General features: G+C 41.4%; 1 protein-coding gene across 2 annotated transcripts in view; it reads left to right on the top strand.

The window, feature by feature from the left end:
* Positions 1-13,950, top strand: part of COL9A1 (collagen type IX alpha 1 chain) — a 75,262-nt gene that overhangs the window by 59,225 nt on the left and 2,087 nt on the right. For both annotated transcript variants that reach the window (XM_054820977.1, XM_054820978.1), the window contains 7 exons: positions 4,821-4,856; positions 4,964-5,008; positions 6,774-6,806; positions 9,034-9,180; positions 9,628-9,682; positions 10,672-10,860; positions 13,591-13,668. In XM_054820977.1, the coding sequence (XP_054676952.1) occupies positions 4,821-4,856; positions 4,964-5,008; positions 6,774-6,806; positions 9,034-9,180; positions 9,628-9,682; positions 10,672-10,860; positions 13,591-13,668 (583 nt within the window). The remainder of the gene's footprint in view (positions 1-4,820; positions 4,857-4,963; positions 5,009-6,773; positions 6,807-9,033; positions 9,181-9,627; positions 9,683-10,671; positions 10,861-13,590; positions 13,669-13,950) is intronic.

The raw sequence follows: 13,950 nt of genomic DNA, 5'->3' as shown, positions 1-13,950 counted from the left end.
CAGCAGTGAGCACATCAGTGGGAGGTGTGCCCAGATGGAGGAACTCCTCTGCTTAGTGACAGAGCTCCAGGAGGAGCATAGGCTGAGGAGTATCAGGGAGTGCGAGAGAGAGACAGACTACTGGAATTGCACCCTGCCTTCCCTAGAACAGGCCCAACAGGCAGACAAGATGCATGACATGGCAGGTTCCCTATCCTCTCTGCGCCTGATTGAACACAGTGACTTAAGGGATAGAGGGCAATGGTGACACATTCCTGCCCAGTGCATCTGTTCTGTGACTACCCCACCTTCCCAGGTGCCCTTGCATAACAGGTATGAGGCTCTGCAAGTGGAATCGAACAATAAGGAGGATGATGGTTCATCTAGCTTGGAGGTGTCGCCGAGGTTAAGTCAGCCTATGCCCTGCATCAAAACTGCTTCCGTGAAGGAAAAAAACCAGGTCATTGTCATAGGAGACTCCCTTCTGAAGGGAACAGAAGGCCCAATATGCAAACTGGACCCACTTCTTAGGGAAGTGTACTGTCTCCCTGTGGCTTGGGTTAAATACATGAAGAGAAAGCTTCCTGCCCTGGTACGGCCCTCAGATTATTATCCATTATTGATTTTTCAGGTAGGCAGCAATGAAATTGCAACAAGAAATCCGAGGGTAATCAAGAGACACTTCAGGGCCTTGGGACGACTGGTTAAGGGATCAAGAGCACAAGTAGTGTTCTCCTTTATCCCTCCAGTTCAGGGAATGATGAGGGAAGAAATGAGAAAAGCCAGCATATCAATACCTGGCTCTGAGCATGGTGTCACCGGCAGGATTTTGCATTTTTTGATCATGGGTTAGTTTACACAACACCAGGCCTGCTGGTGACAGATGGGGTGCACCTGTCTCAAAGGGGGGAAAGGATTTTTGCACAGGAGTTAGCGGGGCCTGTTGAAATAGCTTTAAACTAGATTTGAAGGGTGAAGGGGATAAAACCAGGCTTGCTAGAGATAAGCCTGGAGGTGGCACGCCAATGTTTATGGGATGATGTGCTAGTGAGGTCCTTTGGTCTGCCATCTCAGTGGAGGTAGGAGATGGAGAGCCAAGCAACATCAAAGACACAAAGGTTATTGATGGGTTAGAAAACCACATAAGTGCCTGAGAATGGTCAGGTAGGAATTAGGGCTGCTCACCTCAAAAAGGTGACGGGATCAGTAGCCCAACTGAAGTGCATCTACACCAATGCACGCAGCATGGGCAATAGACAGGAGGAGCTGGAAGCCATTGTGCAGCTGGAAAACTATGATGTAGCTGCGATCACAGAAACATGGTGAGATGACTTGCACAGCTGGAGTGCTTCAATGGCAATGGATGGCTACAAACTCTTCAGGAGGGATAGGCAAGGAAGGGGAGGCCTAGAGGTAGCCCTGTATGTTAGGGAGTGTTTTGATTGTCTAGAACTTGACGATGGTGATGATAGGGTTGAGTGTTTATGGGTAAGAATCGGGGGAAGGCCAACAAGGCCATCATGGTAGGATGCTGTTATGGACCACCCAACCAGGATGAACAGGTAGACAAAATATTCTATAAGCAGCTGGGAGAAGCCTCACGATTGCTAGCTCTTGTTCTCATGGGGGACTTCAATTTACCAGATGTCTTCTGGAAATACAGTACAGCAAAGAGGAAACAGTCCAGGAGGTTCCTGGAGTATGTGGAAGATAACTTCCTGACATAGCTGGTCAGTAAGCCAACTAGGGAAGGTGCTCCGCTGGACTTGTTGCTTGCAAACAGAGAAGGACTTGTGGGTGATGTGATGATTGAAGGCCATCTTGGGCATAGCGATCATGAAATGATAGAGTTTTCAGTTCTTGGAGGAGTGAGGAGGAGGGGTCAGCAGAACTGCTACTTTGGACTTCTGGAGGGCATACTTTGGCCTGTTTAGGAGACTGGTTGACAGAGTCCCTTGGGAGGCAGTCCTGAAGGGCAAAGGATCTGCCCTTCAAAGGAAGGCTGGACATTCTTCAAGAAGGAAACCTTAAAGGCACAGGAGCAGGCCTTCCCCATATGCCGAAAGAGGCCAGTAGGGAAGAAGACTGGCCTGGCTGAACAGAGAGTTTTGGCTGGAACTCAGGGAAAAAAGGAGAGTTTATCGCCTTTGGAAGAAGGGGCAGGCAACCTCCTTTGGAGCCTGACAAGACTGCTGCTATTTCGGTCAAGGAGTCGAGTGCATCCATCACACTCCTGACTTATTATAGCAAAGATAATACAAAACAATGTTACAATGATGGATCATGCTCTCTTAGTTGGATGGGCAAGACCGTCAAATGAGCACTGAGTGCCAGCTGCAACCCTGGCCACCAGCTGCTGGACACCATGTGAGCTGCAAGCACCGCACCAGCCAGACCAGACCAGAGACACTCACCACCAGGCAGGGAAGGGAACGTCATCCTGTTTCCCTCCACCAAGGGAGCGTCTGCTTGGGACCGAGTTAGTGCCAGCAGCACCACGTGTGCGCAGTGCTTCCCAGACTCTGTGTTGAAGGCTTCCCAACAGAGGAAAGGAGAAGCACAAAGGGTGCAGAAGCAAATGGGAAGCAGGGTGAAATGCAGCACACCTTTCCCTAATGGGATCAAGCATTACTCTGGGTCTCCACTCAGCGCAAGAGCTGGCAGCTTAAAAATAGGAAAAATGATGTGGATCCCATTGATCTGGACTGCAGTAAGGATGGGGAGGGCGTCCAAAGGGAAGTTATGAAGTAGGATGGAGAACAACAGATGATGAGCCCTGCGTGGTATGTGAGGCTCTGGCTGTGGGTGAATGAGTTGTACCAAAGTGGGGAACTATCGCGTTGTGTGGGCTGGAGCTCTTTGAGGACTTAGAGACACAAGGGACAGGTCTGCTCTGCCTCTGCCCTTGGTGATCCTGACACTGAAAGGGTTGTCAAGCACTGGAACAGGCTGCCCAGGGAAGTGACTAAGTTGCCATCCCTGGAGATAATTTAAAAGATGTGTAGATGTGGCTCTTAAGGATATCATTTGGTGGTGGACTTGGCAGTATTAGCTTTACGGTTGGACTCGATGATCTTAAAGGTCTTTTCCAACCTAAATGATTCTATGATCATGCTTCAGTGAATCTTACAGAGTAGTTTTGTAGGTATGTTACAGAGAATGACTAAACCCCAGCATTCACCACCTATGCTATTTCTGATTCACACAGTTTGAATTGGTTTCAGACACTGGTTCTGTCTATGTTAGTAAATTAAACAGCACCAGGCCAAGACCCAGACCTTGGCACTGGAACACGATGCTTTATACTAGAGGATATATCCTCTAGTGTAGTCCCTAGTGCAGTTTTGGCTGATGCTGGCTGTTCTGTTTGCAAACAGTTCCTGGGCATGGTTTGAGAGGGATGTTTACAAATAGATAAGAGTACATAAAAAAAGTGGATTTTTTCATATTTTGACATCTTACCCTATTGTCCCTATTGAAATTTTGGGAGTCAGTGTAGAATAGATTCAGATATTTTCAGCTGTGATTTTTATGTTTGATAATATAAATATTACAGGCCATGTTTCACAACAGCAAAAGCTTCTCCCATCTCAACCTTAGCTATTGGCAATTTTGTTGCTCTAAAGAAGAGTAAGTGGAGAAAAAGAACCCCCAAAATGATGTTAGGTTGGAAGTCAATGTCTTTTTTTGTGAGTAATTTGAAAACCTTAATAAGGCACGATTTTGAGAACACTTCAGACAAAATAGTTTCAGTGTTGTTTGACAAAGTCAGAATGTTAAATAGGTCTGTGTTTTCCACTGCTTAGCTTTGTGGATAATTTAGTATTGGCTCTTTGTCCTCAGGAACATGAGAACAAATCTGAATTCATTAAATTGTAGATGTTACACTGGTTTGTGTGCTTATATCTTATGTGAATTAAATGGATCTGAAATGGGAGGAAAAATGCTGTATCTCCATCTGTTTTAGAAGTATTTTTTTTATGGACAGTTGTAGTTCTTTTGGAATGTATAGATTTGAATGTGCACAGACTGCAAATAACAGTTAGGGAGGGTGTGACTGGTTTTCTAACAGAACAGAAATAACTAGGATTTTCTTAAATAATACACGGTTCTACAAATGAAATACTTCTACTGTAGAAACAAATTGCATATGTTTGAAATTAATCAGGTCATTTATTTATTCCTCTTTGGTTCCTGCTTGTCCATACAGGTACGTTTTGTTACAGGATTCTAAGATGAAACATAATAATATTAGGGTTTTTTTTAAAAGAAGGAATATCAACTTTATGATACAAGCCATTCAGCTTTGACTATAATGATCAACATTCTAGAGACAGTTCTGCTAAAAAATGTTGGGTTAAACAGCAAGCAAGACAAGATGGTGACTGAATTTGTGGATGTCTCAGTGTGCTTATCCCCTGTTAGCAGGGCTAGTATGGCCTACATCAAAACAGAATACTTACTAAGGCTAGAAAAAGGGATACACTTACTGGATTTTTTTCTTATAACTTCTAACCAATTTGCAGAGCAGAGTTGTAGCAGCTGCAAGAACATCTGCCATATAAAGGGGAGAACTGTCGTTTGACAGTCAGAATCTGTACCATCCAGTGTGGCAGTGGATTATATGTTCTATGCTATTACTTGCCTTCAGTCTGTCACCTTAATTATATAGTAAGATTTAAGTGCTTTCATTGTCATTCTTAAAAATTTGCAGTTTTAAAGGTCTCTTGCATTAGTGCTAGATGATAGGGAGGATTGAAGATAATTTAGTATGCTTTCGAACCTGCAGTTTCAAATTCTGAATTTTTTTTTTCTTTCTGTTTTAATCTTTAACCTTTTAGGGTTCAGTGGGTGAACCGGGACCTAAGGGTGAACAAGTAAGTCATGTTGCAGGTGATGGTACTTTCAAGTCACACTACCAAATGCTGCAGTACATTACATTGACTAAATCTGAAGGCTGATAGTATGTCTTTTTTTGATACAGGGTGCACCTGGAGCAGAAGGAGATGGAGGAGAAAAGGGTGACTTAGTAAGACATTATTTTCTCTTCGCCTGATCCAATATTTTGTTGTCATAAATTAAAACTTTAAAGTATTGTTGAAGTGCTTCAAGCGTATGGTTTGATCACTGAAAGTCATATTTCAGTTTTATACTAACTGTACATTGCAGAGCACAGCAGTTCTATTTGCCTGGTCATGCCATTCCTGCTGTTTTGAAAGCACTCTGAAATACATATGTTCTTTTGGGTGTATAATACAGTACAGGCTGCCTTGAAGGGTGTGTGTGTATGTATATACGTCTATAGACAGATACATACATACATATGTAGAGATACAGCAAGTGTTTATATATAAATGTATATATGCATACACACAGAGAGAAATTCTTGGTGTTTGAGGCAGTGAGGATGAGTAGGTAGTTTAATTCAGGTGAAAAAGGAGCACAGATAATAAATGTCCTTCATAACTCAGGCAATGGAAATATTTTGTATTGCCTTTATCTTCGGAAATAAGATGTAGCAGCTGGCTGTTAGGGAGAGGGAGAATGGTCTGGAGGAGGCTGTGACACCAATATTGCTGGAGGAAGATGTGTACACTGCAGGAGTGTGGCGTGTTGTGAATTCACATGGGTAATGCCTGGGTCACGTGCCCTTGGGTAAAGAGGATTTGTTTTCCTACAGAAAGAGAAATGTACTAGTCCAGCGGCTCCTGTGGGGCCCCATCCAGCAAAGGAAAACTTGATCTTTCGAAAGGAAGCAAGCGACTCCCCTATTTAAAAAATGGTAACCAGGTTGTGTGCTGGAAATGAGCACTTTCTCTTCTTACACTCTGCAGTTCTGAAAGGCTCTTAATTAACAGCCCTAGTGAGCTAGATGTCCAGTAATGCAGCTTTACCATCACTACACTGATTCCCAGGAAGCAATACTATGGGTTAAGGGTGCTGCCACTTAATGTCTTTTAAACCGGTAACAGTTGTTATTTCTATTTCACTTGTGGCATGTTCGTTAACAGACAAAGTGGCCTTTCTGACCTTTAGAAACCAATTATTTCACCAATGACATTTAGGAACTGGGAAAATACAATTTTCAGAAATCTCTCCAAGAGTAATATGAAAACACTGAAGAAGAAGAGTTAATGTATTTCATAGGTGATTACAAGATTTTGAATTTTTTTTTTTTCCAATTCAGAGGGAAAACTAAAAACTTCTGAATAGGGGCTGCTATTGTCAGTCAAGCAATAAAGGGATCTCATGGTTGTTCAAGCCAGGAGCCAGGTTGCTGGGAACAGGAATTTCTAGGGATTTGGCTTCTTCATAGCACATTGGGTGGACACCTGCCTGGTTTCTGTTGCAGTTTTGTCAGGGCTAACACAACACTTAAAATACCCATAATTCTGTCAAACTAGAAAATCCTGGTTAAATAATGCTTCCTCTAAAGGTTTCCAAGCAATCTACTTTCTAAGATTGGCTTGTGCTGTAACTGTGGTTTGAGAAGTTAGAGCCATGTGTCTAATTCTAAGATAAGCAATACAAAACCAATTATAATAAACATGCTTTCTTATTTGCACCTTACAGAAATGTTTTTGAGAAAGGAATTTTACAAAAAAACCCTGACATTTAAGTTTTATTTCTAAAAGAATCGTAATTCATTTGAGGTGCAGTTTTGTGTAAAATAACTAAATATGTGAATTTTTTTATAGTGAAAAAATAATCTCAAGTTTGTTGCATTTGAAATGTCTATGATAACAGATGCTCTCTTCTAATATACTTTGTCTTTTTTTTTTTTTTTTTGTTAGGGTGATATGGGATTACCAGGAGCAAAGGGAGCTGTAAGTATAATGACTAACACTGTTAAAGAAATACGGAGATCTAGTAGATCAAATGGATAGTTTTCTGATTTAGGAAAGAACATGCAAATAATGAGCTGAGCTCCTTATCACAGTTAAATTGAATGAGTTCCAACACATTTCTTCTGTTTAAATTTTGAATACAGTTAATATTAAAATGAATTAGCTTTGGAAAGGAAGTTACATTCTGAATTCTAAGCTCCATAAAAGAGAAGCATCATTCAGCAGCAATTTTCTGGCCAACCAATTTTTTTTTTTTTTTTAAGGAAATGAATGCACTCTTTGTACAGTAGGTGTTGTGTAGAAAGGAGGCTCAGTGCAGTGGCTGTGTGCAGCCTGTAATCTTTACGCTGTGAAAAAGCTGGCAGCAGGACTGTGATGTCTGTGAAAGCAGAAGTATTTATGGCCCAGATACCTTTTTTTTTTTTTTTTTTTTTTTTTTTTTTTTTTTTTTTTTAGAAATAACAAAGTGATATCTTTGATGTGGAAGGTGAGCAGAAGCTTGTATGTCATATAAGGAAAAGAATTTGAGAGCTGCACAGATTCTTTTATTTCAGGATCACTGAAGAGTGAGATTGTTACAGCAGCTGACAGTTTGGGCTATGATACTAACTTATCAACAGTTCTGCCTATAGGGAACTGAATCTGACCATAACAAAAAAAACCCCCTATGCCTGTGTTCTCAGTGGTCCGTGTGACCCTGAGGCTAAGCAAATGCAAGCTAGAGACTGTGTACTGCTGATTAAGAGCTTAAAAGAAGGACATGAGGAAAAGGTAGAGTAGAGGAGACATCCGTGGTTTTACCCCCCTAGATTTTAAAAATCCTCTTGATGAGACCCTGGAGTGCTTGTCATTCTAGTGAGTACATACACATGGATGAGTAATCCATCAGGGAACCTGATAACTCACCAGGCTGGGCAAGAAAGGAATGATGGCTTCCTGGTTGTATAGTCCACGAAGGAATTTTGCTGTGGTCTTCATATTGAGGCACGTTCCGTGGGTTTTCTTCGGGCTGGGACAGCAGTTAGCTGTGTGAGGTGCAGCACTGAGCTGAAATGGCTCCATCTTGTGGATGTAGCTGATACCACAGCTAATTTGTTCTTCAGCATCTCTTTCAGCGGGTGGTGGTCTTTTTTTTTTTTCCCCTCAGTAGATTTGAGAAGCCGTAAGTATGTACGATTTTTTTTTCTGCTTGTTTTGGGTTTTTTTTCTCGGGGGAGCTTTGTTTGGCTATTACAGAATCACAGAATGGTAGGGGTCGGAAGGACCTCTGGAGACCATCTAGTCCAACTTCCCCTGCTAAAGCAGGTTCACATTGTTCTTTTTCTTTGTTAGTACTACTATTGATTAATAGTAGTAAAATAACTTGTATTGAAAGTAACTCAGCGGTGCCTGTTGGCATAGGTGTCTGCATAATATTTAATCCCATTAGAAAATTTACTGGAGCAGAAGCTATAGCTTTATTTACTAAATGTACTTAAGTGGACATATTGCTGTAGTCAAATCAACCCTTTCATTCCCCAGGGGGTCAGGATGCTCATACCAGTAAAATAGCTCTACTACCCCTTCCCTGAGTGAAATAAGCTGGCATTGCATCTGTTCAGGCAGTTTGTCAACATCAGTTTGTGCGAGGATGTTCCCTCCCCTATGCCAGCAAACTCAAGTGTAGGCACTAGAACCTGTGTGCAGTGAGACTTGGCTCCGATGGATGTGAACAAAGCAAAAATGTGTGCTTCCAAGGAGCCTGGGGCTAGACGATACAGGCTTATACTGTGGTACTGTCTACGAAAGGGCATGAGAGGCATTTGGAGCAAGCAGGGAGCTGGACTATTTGTAACTTAAGGAGCACTTAATGTCTAGAAAAGTGGCATGTGACATGCATAAAGGCAGAAATAGAAACCAAGTGTAGGAGACGTGTTCCTTGACAAAAAAACCCCAATGTTTTGTGCATGTCACTATGGATGCCGATTTGCCTCGTGTGATAGAATATCTTATTTTTCCACTCCTCCTCTTTAAGTGAGGAATACAGACCTCTTTTTAAGTTTATAAATCACACAACCGCTTATTTAAAAAGAATCTGTTCAACAACTCTACATCCCAGCATTCATTGCTTTGCATTTACGAGTAGCTCCCGTCACCATTTTGATATGTCAGATTGAGTCTAACACTAGGATAGCAATCCATTGAAATTCCTCTCTTTCATTGTCAGGTTGGGAATCCTGGAGATCCTGGTTCCCGTGGGCCTGAGGGAAGCCGGGGACTGCCTGGCATGGAAGGGCCACGAGGCTCACCTGGACCGCGAGGTTTGCAGGGTGAACAGGGTGCCCCAGGTCTGCCTGGCAGCCAAGGTCCAGCTGTAAGTACTGGTTTCACGTAACTGGTATCTTTTGAACACTTAGCTATCACTCACACCACTCCTTTCTTGCATCAGGAGATGCCTACGCATGCTCAAGTGCCACAGTAGAGTTTGAAATACACTACCTCACAACAGACGCATTTGTGCACCAGAGAAATCTTAGGGCTGTATACAGTTGGATCCTTGGGTCCTCAGCTTTCAGTTCAGTTCCATTTTCTTACATCTGCCCTAGTGCTGTAGTGCGCACGTACCACGTTTGATAGGTGGGTGTATCATACATAGTATCTATCTGCCTTGCTTAGTCAAATTGACTTTAGCTGGTATAGTTACACTTGCAGCGACTGGAACATCTTTTATTGACCGGTCAGCATTTTTCACATCAGGTACACTTATAAAATGTACTGTGATATCAACCGTTTTTTAAACTATTATTTTTTTTAATCCTAGGGAAAAGAACCAACCGATCAGCACATTAAGCAGGTTTGCATGAGAGTCATGCAAGGTAAATACGCTGAAAAGTATTTGATGTTTCTTGTGCGTTTAAATCAGGATAATCTACTGCTGTGGAGGCAACCAACACTTTCACGCTCTTATCCAGAACAAATAGTGTGGTCTAAGAGGAGGACCTGGCAGAAAATCTTCCTGCGTGTGAATGTGGACACAATATGAGACAGAAGTCCCTTATTTTATATATATTTTGCAGCCTCATTGAAATATCTGTTGATTCCACACTATTACTATAGTAACCAGGTGACAGACCGGAGTGTTTTTATGAAATACATATGTTTAGTGTAGAAATCACTTGCTATGTTTACATATATAAAAGTACACCACTTCACTGAAAGCTTGTTTTGCTGTTTGTACTGATACACTAGTAGATTACAGCAAACAAGCTATGTGCAAAACAGGTAAAAAAATCTTCTTTATTTTTCTTGGTTGTGGATACAAAATAACTAGTCTTGCCAAGTCATGCAGACTTTATAGTAAATGTCATATGAAGTTGTGTGTGGCTGCACCCAGAGAAAGTGATTTCTAAGGCATGCTTGGAAGATGGGTTTGAAGTCTAGAATAGAAACTTTGGGCAAAGAGAGGTCTGCACTCATGCTGTTACAGCAGTGGCCTGAAAGGGGGGTAAGGAAAAGGGAATAGCTGACTTTTAGACCCAAGGAATGGCAAGTTAATTCTATGCCTAATGAACAGCAGAGCTCCTGCTGATTTACCTTAAGAAAAGATGAACATAAAATGTTCAGTTATTTATCAAACTTGAGCTGATGAGCACCAATTTGAGTGGTTTCTTTCCTCTGAAAAAGAAGGCCTGCGCTTACTTTGCAGGCCAGTGTAGATGACTGCCTTCATGCTTTTCAGCTGTTCCTTCTTTCAAAGAGGGATCTTAATAAGGCTGAAGAAGTAGTAAAAGAGAGAGATATTTTCTCTTTTAAGAAGCAGCAATTGCCCACTTACTGCTTAATTCTGTCCTCCTGTTCATTGCAGAACAACTAGCTCAGCTGGCAGCCAGTCTCAGGAGGCCAGAATTCGGTGCTCCAGGTCTTCCTGGCCGACCGGGGCCACCAGGTGCTCCAGGGCCTGCTGGTGAAAATGGCTTCCCAGGACAGCTTGGACCCCGTGGCTTGCCTGGCCTTAAAGGTCCCCCTGGTGAGATCGGTCGTAAAGGTCCTAAAGGTAAGAAATTCTGTAACTAGTTTTCAGTTGTTGATTGATTTTTTTTTTTTTTCTTTCTTTCCTTTGGATTACAGGTTGTGGATGTACATTGTACACGTGTAAAGTCCAAAAATATCCTGAATTAGGAACCTAAGCTGTTTCCTGCAGCTGTTGCCTCAGTTGCCCCAGTGATTAAAGGGCACATTGGCCTGGCCTCAGGAAGACTTGTTTATAAATCTGTTTTTTTGTCATCAAATCAATTATACAATATGAGAAAGGACAGGCATCTGCCTTGAACTAGAAGTAAGCAGCTGAGTCAGATTCCCAATGTTAATTTTCCCTTTCATGGACTTTTGAGGTTTGTGTTTTTCATATGCTGAGAAGTTCCAGCAGTGATTCTCTCTTTCTTCCACTAAGTCTGGTTGTGGACCTCGCTTCTGCAAGACTTGCAGTCCTAAAAGCTAATGTAAACAGTCAGATTCATTCGCTAATCTCTAGCCTACTTTTCTAAGTCTATCCAGTTTCTCACATTACAAGTGACTGATAACGATCTGCCTCTTCTATTTGGGTATAATACCTGAGCCATTTAACATCATTGCACTGTGTACCACAATCTATTGATCCTTTGGAAAGAACAAATCCGTAAAAAAATTGACTAACCTTACACTTTAAAAGAAAGCCCTTTGATCTAAGTTAATAGCTTTTGTTCCTGACTGAGGGGGTTTATACACCTCCAAAGAATTATATAGTAGAATTTTCTGCAAAGTCTTATGGCCACTATGTAAGTATTATTTTCTATTCAGCAGTGGTTTCAATTTGTGTTCTTGAAAGAAGGTTTTATTTAAAAATTGTATTTCTGCACAAAGCTGGTCTGTTGCTGGATTAAAGCATTTACTTTTGTCTCAAGTTTTATTTGAAAGGACAATTGGGAAAACCTTTGAGAGAAGGAATAGAATACAAACAAAGCAAACCTTAACAGCATTGTTGCTGAAGCTCTGTTACTGTTTTCATTTAATGTAATGTCACCTGTATTCGCAGAAGCAACAAAAAATGGAGATACAAAGGTGGTCTGATATGCTAAATTTGATTCATCACACAGCAGGCTGCACTGTGGTAATAAGAAAAAAAATAATCTACAGAGCATTAAAAAAAAACCCCAAACAAGCAAAATGTTTTATTTCCTATCATAATTGTCATCAAATTCTGAGTTACCTTACAGTAAACCTTGAAATACAATTACAGATACAAGACAAGTGGTGACTGCTCGCATGTGCAAAAGCGATCACGATGGTACATGGCAGGCACCCTGAAAAAAAAAATCTCTGCTTTGCTCTGGGTTCCTGGTAGTTACCAGAGTTCCACAGAGATGAACTGACTTCCCCATCCATTTGGGGAGTTGTCTGAGATGGGAGTGCGAAGAAAAGGGTGCCTAGGACATATGATAAAAGGGAAAAGGAGGAGGATGTTGAGAATAGTTTAGAAGGGCATGATGAAGAGGAGAGAGAAAAGCCAGAATGTGTTACCATGAAATAGAGCAGAAGATACAAAGGTACAGTAATTTTAACAGCATCAACAACAGCAGAGTCAAAAAGAGCTGGCTCAAGGAAGGAGGTTATGGTGACTTTAATGAGCAATCTGGGGTAGAGAAGGAGGGCAGAATGAGACATAAGAAGCTGGAGCAGTTTGGGGTAACCAGCAGTAAACACTATTCCAAAGTGTTCAGTAGCTGGAAACAGCAGAAGTACACATGGGTAACCTGTCATTGGTGCTTCCGGTAGCCGCATTTCCAAAGACAGGCTCAATCTCCTGTTGACTAGGCAGTCTGCAGTGTAGAGGTAAGATTCCTCCTCTGGTACCCTTTGTGCATCTTTTATTGAAACCTGGACTTTTGTACTGACTCCTGTGTTCCGTTACATAGCTTCTTCATTTTCTGCTGTGCCAGTTCTAGGCAAGCCCCAAACTTAACAGTCTATCCCAACTCTCCTCACTGGTGTACAGGAAAGTGTGGAAGTATAAAATAAAGCTCATTCAAACATTGTTAGGCATATACTTGTGACTTTTGACTTGCAGCAAAAAAAAAAATAAAATCAAGAGTTTACATAGAGTATTCATGAGTGGTAGATATAGGTCCTTTAATGGAATATATACAGTGAACAGAATTTGCACTTTACAACAAAAAAGTGTTCCCTTAAGATGCTTCTTGTTTGGAGCAACATATAAGTTTGAAGAAAAGTCCTTTGTTTTGCTTTTATGAACATCTTATGTGGATGTCAACAGAACACTGTAATGTGTGCAAGCCAGCTCCTCTTTTCTTCTCTTGCAGTAGCTGTCTCAAGGACCAGCACTTGAGAATTTTTACTTATTAGCAGACTTCACGTGGTCTTGCAAAAGCCATTTGCCAGTAACCTCAGTCTGTATCCCAAAATAGCCTGTGTAGTTCTGAGAGTTTGGTTTATTTCTGTTATATAGCCTATGACATATTTCATGTGGTAGTTATTATCCAGCCCCAGGTGGTTGGTTTTTTTTCCCCTCCAACATGGCTGCTTCTGAGTGTAACTCAAATGGGGGAAAAAAACCCAAACAAACCCTAAACCTCTTATAAGGACATGTGTCAGGACATCATGCAAAGATGCTAAGAATATGTACAGCCACCTGAATTCTTTGCTTATTAGCTCTTCACCTCTGAGAGGGAACTTACCGAAAGTAATACTCCAAGCAGGCTGTAACTAATATTTCATGGATTTGCTTTAGGTGAACCAGGAGAAAGAGGAGAAAGAGGATTTCCAGGCAGAGGACCGAAAGGTTACCCTGGACCAAGAGGTCTTCCAGGTAATCATAACAAGGATGGGGATAAAGAAGAGAAGATGTAGTAAAAATTTGTTCAGAACTGTTATCTCAAGCTGCCTTGGAAAGGTAGAAGATGTCCATTAAGCAATAAGCTTCCAAATAACAGTATGTCATAATTTTTACTTCGTAGGTAGTAAGAGAGTCACAAATCAGAATTAAAATCTCTTTTACTAAAGAGTTACCACCCCATTTATCTCAGTGTAGGAAGAGTAGGAAAAGTGTGTAGAAAGCATTAAAAAAAGAGGCAATCACATGTGTGTATAT

The sequence above is a fragment of the Grus americana genome, chromosome 3 (genome assembly GCF_028858705.1).
Source record: "Grus americana isolate bGruAme1 chromosome 3, bGruAme1.mat, whole genome shotgun sequence".
NCBI classification, from domain to species: Eukaryota; Metazoa; Chordata; class Aves; order Gruiformes; family Gruidae; genus Grus; species Grus americana.
This window is presented reverse-complemented; position numbering and strand designations above follow the sequence as displayed.